Source organism: Miniopterus natalensis, chromosome 14 (genome assembly GCF_054644295.1).
Source record: "Miniopterus natalensis isolate mMinNat1 chromosome 14, mMinNat1.hap1, whole genome shotgun sequence".
Classification (NCBI taxonomy): domain Eukaryota; kingdom Metazoa; phylum Chordata; class Mammalia; order Chiroptera; family Miniopteridae; genus Miniopterus; species Miniopterus natalensis.
The window spans coordinates 48,058,587-48,080,849 of NC_142094.1; the positions used below are offsets into that span (position 1 = coordinate 48,058,587).

The 22,263-nt window shown below is 39.1% G+C and overlaps 1 protein-coding gene across 2 annotated transcripts in view; it reads left to right on the forward strand.

Moving 5' to 3' along the window:
- Positions 1-22,263, forward strand: part of ADD3 (adducin 3) — a 98,303-nt gene that overhangs the window by 73,452 nt on the left and 2,588 nt on the right. Inside the window, exons 3-14 of one of the 2 annotated variants that reach the window (XM_016212123.2) lie at positions 6,150-6,288; positions 9,838-9,989; positions 10,929-11,009; positions 11,809-11,958; positions 12,409-12,552; positions 12,662-12,760; positions 13,905-14,087; positions 14,658-14,915; positions 16,206-16,325; positions 16,766-16,852; positions 19,960-20,083; positions 21,923-22,018. In XM_016212123.2, the coding sequence (XP_016067609.2) occupies positions 6,150-6,288; positions 9,838-9,989; positions 10,929-11,009; positions 11,809-11,958; positions 12,409-12,552; positions 12,662-12,760; positions 13,905-14,087; positions 14,658-14,915; positions 16,206-16,325; positions 16,766-16,852; positions 19,960-20,083; positions 21,923-22,018 (1,633 nt within the window). The remainder of the gene's footprint in view (positions 1-6,149; positions 6,289-9,837; positions 9,990-10,928; positions 11,010-11,808; positions 11,959-12,408; positions 12,553-12,661; positions 12,761-13,904; positions 14,088-14,657; positions 14,916-16,205; positions 16,326-16,765; positions 16,853-19,959; positions 20,084-21,922; positions 22,019-22,263) is intronic. The other variant, XM_016212124.2, reaches the window with a different exon arrangement.

Below are 22,263 nucleotides of genomic sequence, written 5' to 3' on the forward strand. Positions count from 1 at the left end.
AAGCTCCTACAGAACTTGATTGCTTAATATGGAAAACAATTGGTGGGTTTCAGAAAAGGAATGGAAGTTCTTATACCTCACCACTTACAGGAAGCAATTTAGACTGGTTGACAGCAATGTTATTCTGAAAGACAGCACAACAGGAGTGTAGGTGGTGAGAGTTCAGGCACATGACACACTAGCATTTCTTATCACAGGGCGATGTATGATGCTATAAGCTTATTAGAAGAATGGAGAAACTTCAAAGTCATATGCATTTAGAATACCGCTGTAATAATTAAGGCCTAAAATTTAATAGCACCTTAATTAAAATAGTTGGTTGAAATCACCATGATTTATCTTGGCACTTCTGAAGTTTCAGATGCAAGTAATCTTTATTAACTTTGCATTTTTATTATATACCAACTTCAAGAAAAGAGATTATTCTAACATTTAGCTTCATATTAATTAATTGAGACTTAGCTACAGGAGAAGGACCATCCAGAAGAAAACTTGGTTTATTTGTTTTTTCTCCTTTCAACAGGACCAGTGATAATCTATTTCCAAATGAATACATTTCTTAATGGAGAATTTCTAAGTAAGTTTGTTATGCTCCTAATCCCTCTTTAGGAGAGATCTAATAACATAATTGCAGGGTGCCTTGGGAGCAGCAAGTCTGTAATCTTTTTTTCTTTTTGCTCCAAGTTTTCTTTCTAGTAATTATTATGAGGTAGAACATCCACATGTGGCTATTTTAAATCCATCTCCTGATATTTATCAGTATTGTTCGATATTATGTATAAATTAGCCTATATGATTTTTTTTCAGCTTTAACGGAAATAATTGTATCAGGTCAGTTTCTTTTGTCAAAGTGGTCCTCTTTTTTGTGATTTAAAAAAACCTTTCATGTATTGCTACTTTCTCCTGAAAGTTCTGATCTTATATGCAGAATCCTTCAGCTCTGACATTTCAAGTTAATTCTACTTTTGGTTTATAGTAAAAATGAATATGTATGTACTTCAGAGTATACTCTTACCCTACATGAATTTCAAATCTCTGAATCTTTCATATTTTTATACATTATTTTTATACGTACCTTTTCAATTCAAAGTTTATAGGATCACTCCCTCAACATTGACAGAAGATGTATAAAATAAAAAGTTATGAGATTCAGATTAGGCTTTTAAGGCACCCTCTATCTAACTTAAACATTTTGTTTTTCCCCTAGTGATTTTTTTTATCATACTTTTTTAGACATCTGTTTGATGAGGGAGCTGCTCACACTATAATACTCTAGGGACAAACCAGTTTTCAAGTATGATTTTATTTGAGTTGCAGAATTAAATGACTTCTTAAAAATTTATAACATTCAGTGAAGATTAATTTCTTAAAAAAAAAAAAAAAGATGACTTTCTCCCATCAGATCATGGACTGGCTTAATTACACAGGAAGAATTTCTCATTCAAGCGATAAACTGATGAAATTGCTTTCTAGAGCTTCGGTTTCTGGTTCTAATAACCTATGGAATGGATCTTTGCTATCATTAAGTCAGTCAAGATGGAGATCCGATTCTTTTTTTTCTTTCTTATATCTAAAAAAATAAGAAGAAAACTCTAACTTACTATTTTATTAATTGAGCGCTGAACTAGACACTCAGGGAGTCTCTAGGAATATGGAAGTCCCAGCCATCAGATATTGTGGTATAGTAGAGTAGGCAGAATAAATCATATGGTAGGTACCCTAAGTGTAGTATAGGCAAATGTTAAAAGAATTTGGAATGGGATGGAAAGAAGAGATATGGGGATATTTCCTGACAGGTGGTTAAAGGAAAGACTTCAAGAAGAAAGTGGCATTTAAGATGAATTTGAATGAAGGGTAGTTCATTAGGTAGAGGAACAGTAGAAACCAGCATTTTCATTTGGTGGAATATAGTGAGCAGGGGCAGAAAATTACAAGTTGTGATTAGACAATGCTTGAGCGAACCTCATAGGCTAGACTAGAGCACAAGGTAGATAAGACAAAAAATTACAGAACAGGTTATAGAGGTCCTGGAGTAATACCAGACTATTTTAGTCTAAATTAGGGGTCAGCCCATTTTCTCTTCATTTCCAGCTTTAATCTGTTCATATAATTTTTTTTATACATACATATATGCATACAGTGATTGTTTTGGCAACAATCACTGTATGCATATAGAAGATAATAATCATAATTCCTTAAACTGCATTTTGGTTTTTGAAGGTCTCAAAGAGTCTCTCACCGTGATGGCACTCTGGGGTATTCGCATTCATGTATCTGTGGATTCAAGGTGTAACAGCCCCCACTGTTTTCTCCTCTCTGCTCTTCTGTATCTGAGACGGAAAAGCCACAGTCTGTGCTGTGGTTTTGTGTATGTGTTGTTTGATCTTTTACCCTGACTTCAGAAGCCCAGCATGCAACCTTGCTGCCCTGCTCTAAGTTAGTTTCTCATTCTGCTTTCATGGGAGAATCCTAGTTTAAGAGGGCAAGTACTCCAGGGTCATCATCATCTGCTGCCATGTAGTTTTTTGCTCTGTCATTTCAACCTAATGTTCTAATCTAGCCTAAGTAAACCACTCAGTATTTCTGATCATAACATACCTGATGCCTTATGAGTTGTTTTTGGTTTCAGTGATACAACCAATCTCTGATAAAATTAGGAAAAAATCATGTGCTGCCCAACTAGAGTCCAGATTGGAATCTTTGTTTCATTATATACTAGCTGTGCGACCTTGAGCAAAATCATTGTCTGTCTCAGGACTTTGTTGTGAGATTCAAATGAATCACTATAAAGGATTATTTTGTTAACATTGGATTTTAGTAGGAATATGATTAATTATCCATCATAAAGATAAGTAAAATTTTTATTTTTTAATGTTTTAATGAAAGTTTAATAATTTTATTGATAAGTTTTGAAAAACAGCTGAAACAGTTTTATATCATTAGTAATTTTTACACTAACTTTTTTGACTTAGATAATTATCTGAATAATATTTCAAAAATATCTGAAACATTTAAACTGAATTATGAACGTTATGACGAAATATTAAATTGTTTGGAATAGAAGAATTCTTCTCTGTCAAAGCATTGTCAACTATGTAAAAAGGCTGAGGAAATTTTATTTACTTGGAAATTTTCCTTTTCTTAAGCTTTATAGAAGCTATTCACTAGCCTTAAAGAGGAGATCATATTTTTCTCTTAATTGATTACAGAAGGGCTTATCCATTCCCCTGTATGACACCATGGATCATAAAGCTATAGGATGGTGCTCACTATACTGTGCGATATATAGTAGTGAAAAAAGCATTTTCACTTATGAGAAATCCATTTGACCTGAGTCGTTCCTCTGGCACTTGACAGCTGTGTGACCTTGGACAAATTTTTCAACCTTTCTTATTTAGCTTTCTCATCTGACCCAGCAGAAATTTCTCATCAGTTTCACAAATAGTTGTGATTCTCTTGAGCAACTGGTTAATTTTAACTTTAAAGCCATTGTAAATCACACGGAGCAGATTGTCTTGATTCATGTTGACTGCTAGAGAGTTTAGATAAAATTTGACTCATCTCTAGCTCATGCATACAATTTTATAGCATGCGCTTTGTAGCTTAACCTCATTCCTGGCTCTGTTTCGCCTCCTTATACTTATTTCTCATTAGCTTGACTTTTCTAACATACATTTAATTTATTTTTGTATCACTTTCATCTATGGAATCTGCCTTCTGTTCTTCCTGGAACAACATTCAATAAAATAAATAATGCCTATTTCTCAGAGCTATTGTAATGTGCATAGTGAGTGATATAGTAGGTATCCTTAATTTTTTTTTTTTCTTACTGAATCAAAGAACATTGGTTATAGCTGCTTTGAACAGAGAAAAGTTTAAATAGAATTTGGTTTTAAGGAGAAGATAAAGTTTCAGAAGAACAGATTGGCCTATTGCCAGGTGTCCAGAGTTTTCTGTGGTTTATATAAAGATAAATGAGTGTATCTAGAAGATTCTTTTCAGCCTTAAACATGGTAAAATACTCATGTTACTCATCTGTATGAAGACATCCATCTTATATATAGCTCACAACTGCTTTGTGTTCATAAGGTCATAGAAATGTTTTAGTGGAGTTTTCCGATAAATGTAATGTGTTTTTGTGGAAGAGATTTTATAGGACAGTTTCTTTGGTTTAAATTATGTATTTAAATGAACTATATACAGACAATGGAATTAGATGTTTAGAATTTTTATAATTGTGTTAATGATTTTCATCTGACAAGCCCTGAATTTGTAAAGAAAAACCATATTTAACTGGTGTACACTGCTTCATGAAGTCAGAATTCAAATATGGCCACAGCTAGTATTTTTTAGATTAATCACTCAAGCATCCACCTGCCGTATTAGTGGAAAGTACAGCATCTTCCTCTTGGAATTTCTATTTTCCCCTAAATTGTCCCAAGAACTTCAGTGGCTTACATAGTCCAAAAGGGTTCATCGGTGGCCTCCATATCCAAGATGTGGCATGCACATCTGTCTGCAAATGCGAGTCACACTAGAATCTGTTGAGTCCACCGCTGCCGCTACCCCTCCCTGCCACGTGGTGGTGTTGAAAACTAGCCTTACCCGTCCAACAGAAGATGCAGGTTCACTGTTGACCCAGATGCCTGTGCAGGCCACCATGGTGCATCAGGGAAGGATGACCTCCCTGTCCCTCTGCTGTACTAAGCTCAGTTAGGGTGTTCCAGGATGCCCATGATTGTGTTCCCAAGATTACAGCTATTAGCACACTCTCTTTCAGTTGATGTCACAGATGCCTCTCAGCTGTTCAAAAATCAACACAAGCATTGCTTCAGGACTGGCCCTAATTTCTACCACCTCATAGCCTCAGAACATTTTCCCTTCCCACTACGGGCTCTTATGCCATTATTTAAAGGAAGGGAGGGAGGGAGGAAAGTCATTCTTTCTGAAAACTTCTAAGCTATTAGGCCATACTCTAAGCAAGGCTACATCTAAGTAGGGACTCCAGAGGATCTGATTCCCAGCTCAATGAGGAAAGCTACTATCATTGACTCAGAGGAGATTGACCCTTCTAAGGAATATTTCCCCAGTGATCTCCAGGGTCTTCATATCTACCCCTCTCAGAAGTAGTGATTCCAAAGCAATTGTCTGCTTCTCCCTCTTAGGTGAATTGTGGAGGGGGAGGGAGCGGGGAAGGGGCAGGGATTGAATTCAGTTTCTGGCAGGGCATTCTGCTACACATGTAACCAATCTCAAATGGAAGAGCATGGTTTAGATGATTTATATTGCAAGAGCCTTCATGTTTAAAATGAATGAAAGTAGACATGAGCAAGAGAACAAATGATAAATTTAATAAAATAAGTGGTTTTGGGGTTGTGATAGAAATAACGAAACCAGCCATTTTGACTAATTGAAAGATTGGGAGAAGTTTCAAATGATCAGTCATATTAGCAACTCGAGGGTTACTAGAATAGAGGTTTGCTCTTAATGTTCAGGATTTTTATTTATAAAAATCTGCCACAGACACCTCTCCCTGTAACCTGCCCCCCCACAAAAAAAAAAAAGGAAAGAAAAGATACAGCAGAATCCAGAACGGAACATCCAGTACCCAAAGTTGGGGGAAAAATTATTTCTTTACCAGTGTTACGGAAGGGGAGTAATCAGCTCTCAACTCTTATCAGTTTGCTTTCAGAGTTCATGGCTTAGTGTGACAGCGACTTAGCAAAGACTTGCTATGTGAGACCTCTGTAGTCAAGAGTCGTGCCCCATTCAAATAGCAATTCTATTCTACCCTGGATAATGAGGCTGCTGGCAAGGAACCCGTCTCTTAGTTATCAGTCCATACTTGGAGCTCTCGTTGCAAGTTATTAACAGAGTTCCTTTTACTATACCTATACTTGTCTATTGTAGATGTTATAGTAGCTAATTTTCTTTGAGGTTAAGAATGCCTAATGATTTTTTTCCCCCTGAAAGCAAGCTTCTTGCTTCTTCCATACTTATTTTGTATTTTATATTTGTTATAAAAGAGTGTAGATGAAGCCCATTCAAAAGAGGGGAGAAAAGGTTGATTATATCACAGCAAGTTATGTTTGGGTTGTTCTGCTCCAAGAGAGATGTGTGTGCTCAGTGGTTATTTTTGTGTGTTACAGGCCTTTCGGGAAGACCTGGAATGCCTTATTCAAGAACAGATGAAGAAAGGCCACAACCCAACTGGATTACTAGCATTACAGCAGATTGCAGATTACATCATGGCCAGTTCTTTTTCCGGCTTTACTTCACCTCCCCTCAGTATGTCAGTTTTGGAAAGTTTAAAAAAACGATAATTTTATCTCTACTTTGAACACTGTGCATCTCTAGCAGCATATTCTGCTCTGGTTCAGTCCTTAAGCTTAAACACCTAATACTTAGAGTAACATAGTGTTAGAATATCTCACTTTTTCATATCAACCAGGCATTCACTAGACTTTATGAGGCTTACAAAATAGTTACAAGATGTGGTCTCTGCCCTAGATAAATATATGTTTTAATTGAGGACACATACTGTGAATGCACAGACGATTAAAACGGCAAGATAACTATAGAGGAAAAGTTACAAAGCAGTTCATAAGCAGTTGTCCAGTGACCCTTAACAAACCATCATGCTATGAACTCAGAGCTGAAATTGATTATTGGCTGAAGTGGACTGAGAAAACTTTAGGGAAGAAGAGAGGCCCAAACTACTCCGGTGGAGTGGTTAGAACTTGGTGTCAGAGGGGTTAGGACACTGTGTTATTAATAGCTCTCAGTGAGAGCACCACGTTGATGAGCTGAACACTGTTCAGGATATCAAGAATCATAAGGCATTAAGTTCGAGCACTTTACATCTCAGGGCGATGTGTGTGGAACTCACTGCACCAAGGCAGCTGCACAGAGTGCCAGAGGGACTGTCAGGGACGGCTTCACATCAGTGTCAGTGGGTGAGCCGAGCCTTCATTTCAGAGCCCAGGGATTTTCTTTTCCTCTTTTTCTTTCCTTTTTTTTAAAAAAAAAATTCTTCTCTTTCTTTGTTTTTCCTTCCTTTTTTTCTTTTTCATTAAAGATTTATAAGTAGGAGTTCAGTGATTTGGGGTACTTTCCACATAGAGGAGTGGCATAAAGGGAGCCATGAGGGCAGAAACATGCAAGGTGTGGGTATGCTTGTGGAACTCCAGTGGACAAGTATGTTGGCACAAGCCTACTGGTTAAAGACTTTATAAAGAGTCCCAGTGTGAGGTGTAAGTGCTTGAACTAAAGTAGTGATTGTGGTACAAAAAGGAAGGGATCAGTGAGAAAGGCATCACCAGGGGCGAGTAGAAGACTCAGCAGCAGGTTTGACGTGGTGGGACAGGGGTCCTGGGAAAAATAATGACTTCCAAATTCACCTGCTCTTCTAGCTCAGGGAGACATTCTGCCAGAAGAAACTGAAAAATCCTACGGTTGGGCTGGTTTGGTTTGTTCTTTCTGTAATATTGAGTATCTGTTCTATGTCAAGCACCCTCTTAGGGATAGAGGATACAGTGAGAAACAAGACAAACAAGATTCTTGTGCTTGTGGAGACAGGAAAGTGCCTAAGTAAATAAAGAAAAGGGTCAGATAATGGGAAGTGCTATGCAGAGAATTAACATATGGTGATTTGTACGAGTAACTAGGTGACTTCTTTAGATTGGGTGATCAGAGAGAACCTCCTTGAGGTGACGTTTAAACAAATCTGAAGTGCAAGAAGGAGTAGTCCATACCAAGATGGAGACAAACCCTTCCAGGTAGAAGGAACAAAGTACAAGTGTCAGATGAGAATGTGAGAATGAGTTTGGCCACCTTTTGAGGGAACAAAAATAAAAATTATGGTCTAGAGCTTATCTTTGAGGGGACAAGTAGATCAAAATGAGGTCAGAAACACAGGGAGAGGCTAAATTTTACAGGGCTTCACAGCCAGGGTTGGAAGTTTGGATTTTATTCCAACTTTGGAAAGCCATCTTGAGCAGGAGGGTAATGTAGAAGGACCACTAGATTCTGTATAAAGAATTAACTGGGAGGTTCCACAGTGTTATTAGACAAAAATGGGAATGTCCAAAGTTGGGGATCTAGTTTGGCTTGGGGGAAAGGAGGAAGTTCAACTTTAGGCATGTCAGGTTGCCTCGAGAGTTGCCAAGACTGCAGCGGCTGGAAATGCAGTCCTGTGAGTGTCCTAGATACGACAGGAAAGGGTGCTGGCCGGCAGGAAAGCTGTGTCCCAGTGTGCATAGGTCATGGAGTAGACGTCAACCACTTTGGCTGGGATATGTATGTTGTGCTGTGAAAAGTGGACGTTAAAGTTGGAAAGACAGGGTGAGTAGTAAATAGGTTAATGGCTGACTTTGAAATTTTGTGAGAAATTATACTGTTTAGTGTGGCTTACACTTTCTTTGAATTAGTTCATAACATTTCAGAATAAGAATATCTCACATTAGAGTGTTGACTTGGAGCTTCCCTTTAAACGTTCTGATAGCCCTGGACTCAGATTCTCCCAGGGTAGCACCTGCCTGGTGAGTTGTAGCTGCCCCTTCAAGCAGGCATGTGTTCTCGTAGCCTACAGGCTGCACCAGGCCCAGTTTATGCACTTACGCGGATTTCCTGGCCCCTGTAGGCCTTCAAGTTTGGGGGTCCTGCAGGACTTTGAACAGGAGAATAGTGAGGTTAAAGGCTGTGCTTTGGGAAATTCAGTCTGGTGGCTTGATGCAGATGGGTTTGCAAAGAGAGGGGTCATGGCGAGGACAAGGAGAAGAGAGCCACGTCGAGGGTTCCGTGCGCGCCAGGCCTGAGCTCCAGTCTGGAGGTGAGGGGCCGTGCGAATGAGAGGGACGGGACGCGGTGGGAAGTGGCCTGTGGTGCTTGGAGGGTAAGAGGTACGGGTTCCTCAGTGTTTGAGCCTGCAGGAATTGTAATACCATCATATCAAAAGAGAAGGGAAGAGAGGAGAGAAGATACAAACCAGAGGAAATAAAATCACTCTAATCCCTTTTAAGTTCTGTGCTGTTCTGTTGCAGGCAGTTGGAAGCGGGAGGCTGAAGGAAGGGGCGGGAGGGCCTGGGCAGAGGTGAAAATCAGTGTCACCCACACAGAAGCTTAAAAGTATGTAACGTTTTCATGGGGAGAAGGGAAACAGGAAAGGAACACGATGGAGGACAGAGCTTTGGGAGACGAGCCATAGTTGGGGCGGGTTGGGGAAGGGAAGAGAACTTGCTGACAGAACGAAGAAGCAGGCGAAGGCGCGAGAACGGAACGGACTCCAGATGGGAGCGTGCAGGCGTGGCGAAGATCCGGAAGGGAGTGGGGCCTGGGCAGAAGCTGAGCCTAGCAACCAAGTCATTAGAGACCAAAACTAGTTTTTGTTTGGTGAGGACAGGAGCCAGACAACTGTTTAAATGTATTCTTTTCCATCTTACATATTTTTTGGTTGAATAAAAGTGAAAGGAGATATTTTAAAAGTAGCTTTCTGTTTTGATCTTCTCATCATAAAATTAGCAATAACCTCAGTACTAACAACACTTTCACCAATGGGGTCATGAGACCATTTTTCCCTGGTAGTGTGAGCCTAACTCCCCAACCAGTCACTCCCCAACATGTGCTTGATGAAACAGCAAAGATAGCTAGTGCATGTGTTTACTCTCAGTGAATTTCTCTGAAGGAAGATAAGCTAATGAAACATTGTGTGGGCTGAGAAGTTTCAGATCATTATGCACAAGGCCGGACACTCTGAGACTCAGGCTGCTTCCTGGCAACTGACTCCCAGGTAAGGGATTACTTGACCTGAATCTCTCTCCACAACCTTTCCTCTCCTAGGTCTCGGCATGGTCACACCTATCAATGACCTTCCTGGGGCAGATACATCCTCCTACGTGAAGGGAGAGAAACTTACTCGTTGTAAACTTGCCAGCCTGTACAGACTTGCCGACTTGTTTGGATGGGCACACCTGGCAAACACATACATCTCAGTGAGTTCCTGGGCTTTCGATTCCTTTTTTTTTTTTTTTTAATCCTAACTTGAAGGCAACTATACTTTTCTCACCTGTACTCAGAAGTCCAGTTTTCAGACCTTATTCTCTAAACCCAGCATGCTGGATCACAGCCTGACCGCGATTTAAACCTTACCTCTGAGAGGCTGCAGTAACCCCAGCCTCTCCATTTACTGTCTGGGGAGATCTTTTAATTCCGAGCAGTTGTAGAGTCTATACAGGAAGAAATCCTTCTGGCCAAATTTTCTCTCTCCATGTTAATTATATCCGAGCATCAGTTACATTAAAGTATTTGGGGCAGGGAAAATAGAGGTGATCAGGGAAGTGTCCTCCCTGGTCTTTATTTTTTAAATATATTTTTCCCATTCATGATTATCTTGTTTTCATGTTGTCACAGTTGGTAGCAAGACAATATTTGGAAGCAAAAAAATGTGAAAATATTGCATGATGGAAATAGCACAGATGCGACGTGCAGTCTTCCTACAACTCCCTTTCTCCCAGCCATTTCTGTTGCCCTTTCCATCTCCACCTTAATTCCTTCCTAGGAAGAGACTCTATTCTCTTTCCTTTGCCCATTTTACTTTAATTCCATGTTGTAAATTGAGAGTTTAGTCATTACCACCTTCAGTGAATAATATTGGTACTTGTTTTGCATGAATGTAGCTGACCCTAAGCAACCTTAGAACCCCCAAAATAACACTTTCAGGTGAATTCAGTAGATGAGAAACTAATGCCAGACTTTTTTAGCAAGTACTTGAGGTTTGAGGAAAGAAAACCTTTCAGAGAAAGTTTCATGTTGCACATCTTTAATCTCTGCTTTATTTTTTTTCTCCCCCAGACCGCTTACACTTACTGCTAGTCATGTTTATACTGCAAATGTGAACACCTCACAGTAACCCCCCTTCTGCTTCCTCCCAGGTACGAGTAAGTAAGGAGCGGGACCACGTCATACTAATCCCCAGAGGCCTGTCTTTTTCTGAAGCCACAGCCTCCAATTTGGTATAAGTTTCATTCTTCTGTTATTCTTTCTCTACTGCCTTGTTCTTTTCTGACAGTTTTTTAGCTTTTAATACAGGATGGAACAATAGAAGGTATGGGTGGAAAAAACATTTGCTAGGGAACAGAGAAAAGTCTGGGAAGTTACATTGACTTGAGAAAAGCATTAGGGTTCAAAAAGCAACAGCAGGGTAGTGGAGGGGTCTAAGAATGAATTGGTCCCATCCGCCAATCTGTCCACGTTTTGAAGGGAATCTTTTCAGTTTTTGTCCACTCTATGCACATAAACCCAGTCAATTTGTATTTCATAGATAGATTTAAACAAAGTTCAGTTGGTGTGAGAACAGGGTCTGACCTCGCGTCTCCGAGTTTTCCATGATTGTTCTAGCTGCTGCCTTCAGCCTCTAGAGCAACAGGAACCACATTGGTTGTAGATGCTGCAGTGCTAACAGATGGAAATTTTCCAGCCAGTTCAGTGAATGCCAGACTTGTGCAGACCTTTGGTGAAGAGCTTAAGTTATTCAGTTTCTTAGGAATTCTGCCTCTTGCTAAATACTAAGTTTTGATGCACACTACCTGTTCTGTAAAGTTTCATGGGAAGAAAGCCACACCCATCCTTTTATCGCTATTCATGGCTGCTTTTGTACTATCGAGGCAGAGTCGTAACATAGGCTCACAAAGTCTAAAATATTTACTATCTGACCTTTGACAAAATAGTTTGCCGCCTCCCTGGTTTAACTTGTGGAGCACAGGCAAACTTTGATACATGTGTACCAATTCAGCTACTTTCTGATTTTTCCAGGTGAAAGTCAATATAATAGGAGAAGTGGTTGATCAGGGAAGTACTAATTTGAAAATTGACCACGCAGGATTCAGTCCCCATGCTGCAATCTATTCAACACGTCCTGACGTTAAGTGTGTGATTCACATCCATACCCTTGCAACAGCCGCTGTAAGTCACTGAAGGGCCAAAACCAACAAGGGCTCTGGGAAGTGTATTATTTTCATAGCTTTCCTTGCATGGTACTCTATTATCTGCATTCTTTCAGACTCCACCATTTAAAATTATATTTGAAATATTGACCCTCTGCATACCCAGAAAGCAAAAGGCCCCTTTGGTCTAAATGCTACCATTCTAGGAAACAACTAGAGAGAGACCATTTACATTTTTGAACTATTAAGCTTAATAATTGGGTCATTGAGTTCTTTGCAGCAAAGCTTCTTGCATAGTATTTGGCAGAGCATTTAAATTGTGTTGTATCCCCTAAGTCCATTTTTTTTCTGGGAGAAACGAAAAACTGAAGTGGGAGGTAGGGTAGAACGGTGAACACACTGAATCAGGTTCCTATGAAAGTGTGTTCGTGACTGAATGTGTTATCTGGCCTTGGACCCAATCTTCTAGGTATCCTCCATGAAGTGCGGAATCCTTCCCATTTCCCAGGAGTCCCTGATCCTGGGAGATGTTGCCTATTATGACTACCAAGGGTCACTTGATGAACAGGAGGAGAGAATTCAACTGCAGAAAGTTCTGGGGCCAAGTTGTAAGGTGTGTAGTAGAGTTTCTATCTAAGGAGCTATTTTTGTTGCTGTTGCTGTTGAAAGCAGTGTGCACTATGCCAGTTATTTGAAGTGATTGCTCTGGAATTCTATTTTAGGTGCTGGTGCTCAGAAATCATGGTGTGGTGGTACTTGGAGAAACAGTTGAGGAGGCCTTTCATTATATTTTTAGTCTCCAGATAGCCTGTGAGATTCAGGTAGGAATAATTATTCAACCCCCTCCCCTTTTTTTGCTTTGTTGATTTGCTTGCTGAGTTGGGTTTCATGTTTACTTATTTCCGAAGTCTTATTGGTTGGTGACTTTTGTTTTGTTTTTTAAGAGAAATTCTGTTTTACTTGAGTAGAAAGGGTCGACTCAGTTACCTCTTGAGTTAAAAATAGGAGAAAAGAAAATTAAAATTCACATATACGCATACACACAAATCTAAGTGCCACATAAAGATTATTTTCCTTATAATTCCACTTTTTAAGATAGTATAATTGCACATTTCTCTGTTTTCACCCTCTAGTGGTATGGTGCTAATTGAGACGCAAAGGCAGCCACCAGTCATCAAATTTCAGATGTGTTGTGGCCACTTCTGTAAAGAGTGTAAGAGCAGAGGCAGAAGTTTTAAGAACTCAAGCAATTTCCAACTGTTCCACAGCCTCAGCCTCAGCCTCATTATTGTAATAATAGGTTGAATATTTGTTAACCACTTTTTTCCTCAGAGAATGTATTTAATGGCTCTAATTTCTCTCTTCAAGAAAGTCAAGCAGGTTCTCTTGAAGCAAGTGGTAATAATCTTAATTTATTGAACGGACCATAAAAAATGGGGGAAACACTTTTTCTACCAAGTCTAACTTGTCTTTACCAATTCTTTTTTTTTCTTTTTTTTTTTTTTGCTTTAATGGTCCCTCTTCCTCTTCTCAAATGACGCTATGAAGTACTTAAATAAATTAAGATAATAAGCTGACTTCAGCTGCCTAAATATCCTTAAATTCAAAATACAGTGTCTGTATTCCTTTAAAATTAGAACTTTCAGCAAAAGTATTAACTGGATAGCCATGGGAAAACTGCAAGAAAAGAACTTTAAAATTTGTCAAGAGAATTCAGTTTCTTGAAATGTGTTAAGAGGTATGTATTTATCAGGGAGAGTCAGAGTTCTGTCAGGGATCTTTTTGAGATAGATGGAAAAAGATACTTCAGCTGCCTAGTTTCATAAGTGTATTGCCTTTTTTTTTATGTTAATAGCCTGAACAAGAATTAGATATTTGCTGGATCCAAAGTGTGCCTTTTTAAAAGTGAAATATTCCTTGTAGTCTTCACAGTCTGTGCATGTGTGTGTTTTGCATTGGTTATAGGTGCGGGCATTAGCAGGGGCAGGCGGAGTAGACAATCTGCTTGTACTGGATCTTCAGAAGTTTAAGCCTGTCACTCACGCCATCGCAGCGTCTGGAGGAGGAGGCGTGAATATGGGTTCCCATCAAAAATGGAAGGTTGGCGAACTTGAGTTTGAAGGGCTGATGAGGACTCTGGACAATTTGGTAGGTGAAAAAGTGAACATAAACTTGGATTTCATACCTTCAGATTCAGGAGCAGATGCTTCCATTTCGCTTTGGTTTTGGAATGTGCTCCTTACTCCTCCGGGAGCTGAGTTTGACCCTGGGATGGCATTTAAATGTAATATTACCACATTTTTAAAGTCAAACAGTGAAACCTGCTAATGTCATCTTAGATTTTTCCCTCTTCTACTAAGGATCAGAGGCAGATTGCCTTCAGACCCTGGAACATAGACTTAAATGAGCACTGTGATTTGGCCTCCAGAAAACCAGTTTATAGCTAGAAAAATGTTCTGGTCAGCAGTTTTGAAATTACCTTTGTCAGGAACAGTTGTGTGAGTGGAAATTGCATTGTCAGCTGGAATCTGTTTTGACCAGATCTTGAAATTTGCTTAATTTCAACTCTGGTGTGCTGTGGGGTTTAGAAGGATGTTTTCCCCTTTATTTGTTTTTCAACAAAGGAGTCTTTTTAAATCATTTGTTTAAAGAATTAGAATTCAGATGCTGTGTCTTGTACAGGTTTGGTTGCTTCAAATGTGTTTTTTCCCTCCTCAGGGGTATAGAACAGGCTATGCGTATAGGCATCCTCTCGTTCGGGAGAAGCCTAGGCACAAGAGTGATGTGGAAATCCCAGCAACTGTGACTGCTTTTTCCTTTGAAGACGATACAGTGCCACTCTCTCCTCTCAAATACATGGCACAGAAACAGCAGCGTGAGAAAACCAGATGGCTGAACTCACCAAATACTTACATGAAAGTGAATGTGCCTGAGGAGTCTCGGAATGGGGAAACCAGTCCCAGGACCAAAATCACAGTATGCCCCCGTTTTACATGGTTCACCTTTAGTAAATGGTTTACCTAGTTACTCATGAACGGAATGTTCTACATAAAAAATATTGGGAAAGTAGAATGTAATATTAACAGTAATTTTATCCCTGTCATTTATCAGGCATTAACTTTGTCCAAGGCACTTTCCTTACATGAGTTATCTCATTTCATTCTCCTATGGAGAGGATGCTGCTTTCCTCCTGTGTTTTATAGATGAGGAAACTGCATCACAGAAGGTTAACTAATCATTTGTAAATGATTTGAAGATAGTCTGACTCGATCTCAGCTCTTACCCACTACATGGGACCACTCTGTGGTGTCTCTTGTAGCAGTGAATCAGAACTATATGAGTTACCAACATGCCAAAGTTTCAGGAGTTACTGCACATAGCTACCCTTATGCAACATCTCAGAGACAAAGAAGTGGGCTCTCTTATCTTTTTCAGCATTTTGCTTTAGATTTGGTTTAGTTTTAGAGTACTTATTACCAAATAGTCCCTAGATACTCAAAATTAGTTCATCCTATCATACACATCAGTAACATTTAATATGGAAATGCCTAGGCATCAAAGTGTTTTTCCTAGTCTATAAGATTTATCTCCTAGTTAAAGAACATAATTAAACTCATACATTTCTCAGAATTAACTTTATTGACAGAGACTGATGATCCTCCATCATTAATCTTGATGAATATTAGCCTTTTTAAGGGATATAATGTGGGGTAAACGAGAAGAATTATATAAGGCTCTTCAATCCCTGTGGTTCTATTATACCGTAAGTTACTACCAAATTATCCCCTTTGTAAAATGCTGGTCAGGGCCTTGGCATTTTCTGTCAGCCAAAAATAAAAAATGAAGTCTAGAAAACGAAATCTTAAGAGGTTCCTTGAGTCCTTTTGGATGATTTCTCAGCCATCATCAGTTGAAAATTCAGTGCAAGTGACAACTCTGAATGTGAGTTAATGTGAGATGAAGTTCTATGTCTATGCTTGAAATATTTTCATTATCATATTTAAAATGCCAAAAGGAGGAAATTTACATAGCAGCAAAATTGTGTATTCATATGAATATTTAACAGTATTTGTTTTTTTAATTGAATGCTGATTGTGAGCCTTTTTCTAAGTAGTGTGAGATATACCCTAATTGACCGCTAAATACAGCTTAGTGAAATTCTTTAGAATATTGGAAGTATATGTGCCCCCTCCTTGCATCAATGAATAAAACCTACCATATTTCCTTAACACAAAGCTTCATGCTAGAAAATTTTTGATTCTTTAGTGGATGAAAGCAGAGGACTCTTCTAAAGTGAGCAGTGGAACACCTATCAAAATTGAAGATCCAAATCAGTTTGTTCCTTTAAACACAAACCCAAATGAGGTGCTAGAAAAGAGAAATAAGGTAAGACATGGTCTTCTGTGCCCAGGGGGGTACATTTTTATGCTGTTTTATGGTTAAATTGTCAATGATTGGATCTGATTAATACTAAGCTCAGGGGTTGGAATCCAGAAGAATTTGAAATGTCATTCAGTATAATTTTGGCTTGTATTGAATCCTTCAGCTCTGTGTTAGTCACTGGTGAGTGGGCCACGTGGGAAAGACGTATTAAACCTATTTCTGTTGCTAAGAGCCATGGTCTCAGTGAAAAGTATATTTCTCTAACAACAGAAGACAGCAGGGAATCACGTCAGGAAGGGTGGAGGAGTAATGTGCCTTGTTAGGGTGGTAAGGAGGGCTTTATGGAGGTGGGAGCAAAGAGGCCCTTTCTTTGTGTGGTCAGGTAGTAAAGATCATCTGCATAGTTGCCCCCAAGAACTTGTTGCTGTTTTTTTTCAATTCAGATTCGAGAACAAAACCGGTATGACCTGAAAACAGCAGGACCACAATCTCAGTTGCTTGCTGGAATTGTTATAGATAAGCCTCCTTCTGTAAGTCCACAAAGCAGTATGAACTTTGTTTTTCTTCTACCACATTAATGTCTTTGCGTTTTAAATGTGAATATTTATTTTCACTAAAGTTAATATAAGCACAAGTTAAAAAGTCAAGTAATCCATAAGACTTAAATGACACCTTCGATTTCCAATTTCTAGGGGGCAAGGACTTTCTTCTAGGATTTACTACTTTCATGTTTCTAAAGAGCAACTGTATTCTGCTTTTTCTTAATTTGTCAATTTTAGACATCACCTGTATTTCATCAAATATATGTCATTGACTATAAGAAGTACCATTATTTTATGCATCACTAAAAAAGAAACAGTCATCACAATTATAACATTAGGAAACCATCAATTATAAGATGAATCCCATTGTTAGAGTTGGGGAAATGTGCATCTTAGAATCAGTGAAAGATGGTAGTGACTTCTTTTATGGAAGATGAGGATTTTAACTATACAATGCTTTCCTTTTTCATTCTCCCAGTGAGGTTATATCATAGTTTTTTTGTTAAATCAGCTTTTGTTGTTTATATTATTAATGTTTACTGCTGATTCAGACAGTATCCTATGAACACATTTCCTTTCTTATACAACTTTCCTCCCCCTGGAGTTAATCATTACCTTCTTTACTCATTGGCTTAGTATTTCGAGTACAGTGGCTTAGTTCTTCCCAAACTTTTCAACAGAATTATAGAGTTCCTCTTTATATTACTTTCCATGGGTTCAGAGGTAGCAGGTAACCTCTCAGCTCCAGCCTCTGTCATTCTGGTCCGGATCTGGACGGGTGGCTCTTCGGGCCAGCGGCACAGGCTCATGGGGAGGGTTCCCGTGCTGCTCGCCTGCATAGTGTCCCGTTTCCTGCTTCTGCTTTCTTGCTCCTTTATCACCGCACACATCACGTCATAGCTTTCTCAAAAAGGACACATAAACGGCAACCATCTGAAATCCTGTGTTCTGCCTTCAAATGTGCATGTCATGGATATAGAGTTTTAGTTTAGAAATAATTTCCCCTCCAAATATGAGAAGTACCACTCTCTTGTCCCCTCACGCCATGTTATGGAGAAGTGGGGGAGTGTTATGACCCATTTTTGAATCTTTTTTACATCACTGCTTTTCTGAAGTTTTATGCTGGTATGCTTTGTAGTAGATTTCAGTTTAGTCTTTTAGTAACCTTTTCAATCTGCAGAGTCATACCCTTCAGTTCTGGGACTTTTTTTTTTTAAGTATTTCTTCAATAGTTTTTCCTTCCTGTTTCTTTCCTCTTCTTTGACTGAGCCTCTGGTTTTTCTACTTGCTGTCTCTCTATCTTTTTATCCTACTCCCTAGGAGAATGTTTTGGACTTTATTTTCTAACTCTCCTATTTAATTTTCTATTTTGGCGTGTGTTTTTTAATTTTTAAAACTTCTTATTCCCTGAATGTTTTCTTTTTTTTTTTTAATAACACCCTGGTCTTTTACGGTTACATGATTTCCTCTTATTGCTCTGGGGAATCAGTTTGAAACCTTCTTCAGCTGCCTTTGTTTTCTTTGTTTCTTCTGAGTTCCCGTTTTCTTGTTTATTCTGGCCCCTCTCTCCCGTGTTGGAAGCTTTCCTCAGCTGTCTGGCGATCTGTGGTGTCTGTTTATCCGTAAGGATGACGCCCTGAGAGCCAGTCAGAACCTCTGGGCATGTGCAGGGCTTGGGGATGGGTGAGCTTCGCTGCAGGGACGTTGGGTGTGGATCAGGTGGTTTTTCTGGGGAATTCCCAGATCTTAATATCTGTCATTCTTTTATCTGGGCCCATTAGTTTATCTGGAGAATTCTCTAGTCCCCTGCCAGCCTCCCACCAGCGTTCTGGGATCCCTCGGCTGTACTTTATGTCCCCTAATCAGCTGCTCAGAAGAAGCCTCTGATCTCCTACGGAGGCAGGAGGGGTAAATGTATGGCCGTAGGCAGCAGGAAAGGAGACCCGAGACTCTGCTCCTTATTCAGATTCTTACTTTTCCCTTCTCACTTCTCTTCACTGCCACCTTCTGTGGGACCTGAGGCCTCTAGTTTCTGAGCCCTTCTACGGGCACTGAGCATGCTTCTATCTGCGTCCTTCTTTGCAGGGCTGAGGTTCCATGTCCTCAGCGCTGCTGCCCACTCTTCACCCGCCTCCTTTCCAGCTCCGGAGTGCGACAGCCTCTCTCACCCTCTGCTGTCTCCTCTCCCATTCTCTTCTCCTTAAAAGTTTATGCCATGTTTGATGGTGTTCCTTTACTATCATTTTAGTGGGGTTTTGGGAACTTTTTTTAATGCATGGTTTCTCCCTGGCCCGGGTGGCTCAGTTGGTTAAGCGTCGCCCTGTGCCCTGAAACATTGCCAGTTCGATTCCTGGTTGGGGCACATGCCCAGGTTGCGGTTCAATTCATGGTAGGGGGCATGCAAGAGGCAGCTGAACGATATTTCGGTCTCACATTGATGTTTCTCTCTCTTCCCCTCCTGTCCTCTCTCTCTAAAAATCAGTAAAAAAAATCTTTTTAAAAAAAATGCATGGGTCTAGTCTTCCAGGTAAAATCTCATTAACTCCTTTCCTAGAGCAAACACGAGTTTATTTTCATAGCACATTTAAAGACGTCCTTCGGGTACCGTTTCATTTTTCTAATACGTTTTCACAAAGGCTTTTGGAAATGTAGTTCTTTTAAAGATACTTTTCAGTTATGTTAAGCTTATTAGAACTTGGGCTTAGTTTTATATTTTTAAGAAAGAGTTATTAAAATTGACTTATGCAGGCTTATTGCAGAAACATCACTGGCAGTTTTAGCCCATTGGATCAGTAGTCTAAAAGCACTAATCTGGAGTATTTTAAACAAAGCCCTAATAGGAATATTTTAAACAAAGCATGTTGCTCTGTCATTTCTTATTGTTATAAGGTGTCACAAACATCATATAGACATTTATGTGTGTGTTTGAAGTATATATATATATATATGTATATTTACATATATATACATATACATATATGTGTATATTTACACATATATATTTACATATATATTTACATATATATATGTAAATATACATTATAAATCAATATAAGTAAAGCTCTTGGTAACTGGTCAATACTTTTCTTTGCAAGACCATGCAATTTGAAGATGACGATCTTGCCCCACCAGCTCCTCCCAACCCCTTCAGCCATCTCACAGAAGGAGAACTTGAAGAGTATAAGAAGACAATCGAACGTAAACAGCAAGGCCTGGAAGGTGAGTTCATTTTTAGATTAAGCCTAGGATAACCACTCTGTTAACAACAGAGCACCTGAGTTGAAGGATAGAAGGCAGTCAGTGTTTTCTTGAAATGTTTCTTTCACAATCGATGGTTCTATGTCATCTCTCCTAACCCTGAGTATAGATGAAGCTGAACTTGAACAAGCTGCCACAGACCATGTATGTTAACATGTGGTGAAAACTGTTTTCCTCAGAAAGGAATCTGATTGGTAACAAAAGGTCTTCTAAAGTAATGTGAAATCCCCAGATGAGTAAAGAATTCCTAGCTAAAGTGAATGTAGATATGTTAATAGATTTAAACATTTCAGAGTTTGTGGCTTTTCAAAAACTTTCTACTTTGACATAATTATAGATTCTCAAGTATGTGGCTTTAAAGCTTTGTAAGATTTCTGTTGTTCCTGTGTGTCTCAAGGTGCCAACATTGTAATTTCAAAATCAAAATATAAAGCAAACTGCTAGAATTTTGATGTGACTTTCCTTAAGCACATGGACCCTCTAGTTTGAGTTCTCCTGACTTCAGAACCCTAAGGATTATATTTTACAATTGTTAATGAAAACACCCAGCTAGAATATGAGGTCCTGTTTTCTCAAGAATAAGAGATTCTTGCCTGGTTGGGCGTTGCTCAGCAGTTGAGCATCTACCTAGGATCCAGGAGATCGCAGTTCGATTCCCAGTCGGTGCAGGCTCGATCCCCAGTTGGGGGCTTGCAGGAGGCAGCCGATCAATGACTCTTTCATCATTGATGTTTCTCTCTGTCCCTCTCCCTCTCCCTTCCTCTGTCTGAAATCAATAAAGTTATATATTTTTTAAAAAGAATAAGAGATTCTTTAAAGCAGGGGCTCTCAATCTTGGGTCTTTGTATAAACTTCAAATAGTCCATGAGCCATCTTAAAAATATATACTTAATTGTGTCTGATATTTGGGAAGGGGTTCAAGGTTGGGGGACAAGAAGTTTGTGATCCCCAAAGAGAGTATGAGCCTCTGCTTTAGAGCATCCACAACATACAGTTAAAATTTTTACCCAATGCAATTCTTTAACCAGTAGTTGAACAATTTTTGTCCGTGTTAGGTATCAAGTAGGAAGAACTAATGACACTTGGATCGTCCAGGGAACAGTTTTCATCATCATGTTAGTGTCTTTGTCAAAAGAGAGTCATTCTGACTCATTAATGTAATTATCCTACATGCTCTAAGTGGTACTGTTGCATTTGCTTATTCTAACATAAGGATGGGGACTTTCTCTGTTTCTGTATTTTGTAAAATGTCCCTCTTTAATCTCTTATTTTTTGAAAGCCTAAAGATGCCAGGTAACAAATATTATACTCTAGAACCATCACTTTTTACATACAACTTTATAGTTTCTTCCACATTCATTATGACCTTCTGCGTTAGCTCACTAACATCCTCTGACAGGAATCACTAATTGGATATTGTTCAAAAGTTCAGAGAAGCATTGTGCCTCATCAATGTAGCATCATTGGTGAGGCCTCATAATTCTTTCCTCTGGCTGCTCAATATATTTTAGTTTTCTAACACTCTAGGAAAAGCTAAATGAGTACATATTATCTGCCTGGGCTGCCAGTAGCCATGCTTCCTTAGTAAGCATGTATATTTCTGCTCGCAGCCAGAAGTTCTAACACATTAACTTCCCCATAATGCACAAGTTATTGAGATGCGGGGTGACCGTAGCATGCGCAGCTCATTGCTGAAGGGTTCCTCATCTCTGTATGCAGGCATTTGACGTGTGCACTAACCTCCTAAAATCTTATGCTGCTTTGTTTTGCATGGCTTTTAACTAAACTCTTATCCAACAGATGCTGAGCAGGAGTTACTCTCAGATGACGCTTCATCTGTTTCACAAATTCAGTCTCAAACTCAGTCACCGCAAAATATCCCTGAGAAATTAGAAGGTATTCAATGTAATTTCCCAAAGTATTCACTGAGTTAATCTAAAGAGTTTGTTCCTCTGTCATTTGTGTTTCTGTAAGGAAATCAAACACCTGAGTGCAGTAAGTTTGCCGTGGATTTTACTTAAAGCTCCCAATTATTTTATATTTTTATTTTGTTCAGCATTTATATTGACTTATATTAATCTGGATTTTGGTAACTCATAGTTCTTAAGAATTTGTGAAATTAAAATTGGTTTGTCATATGT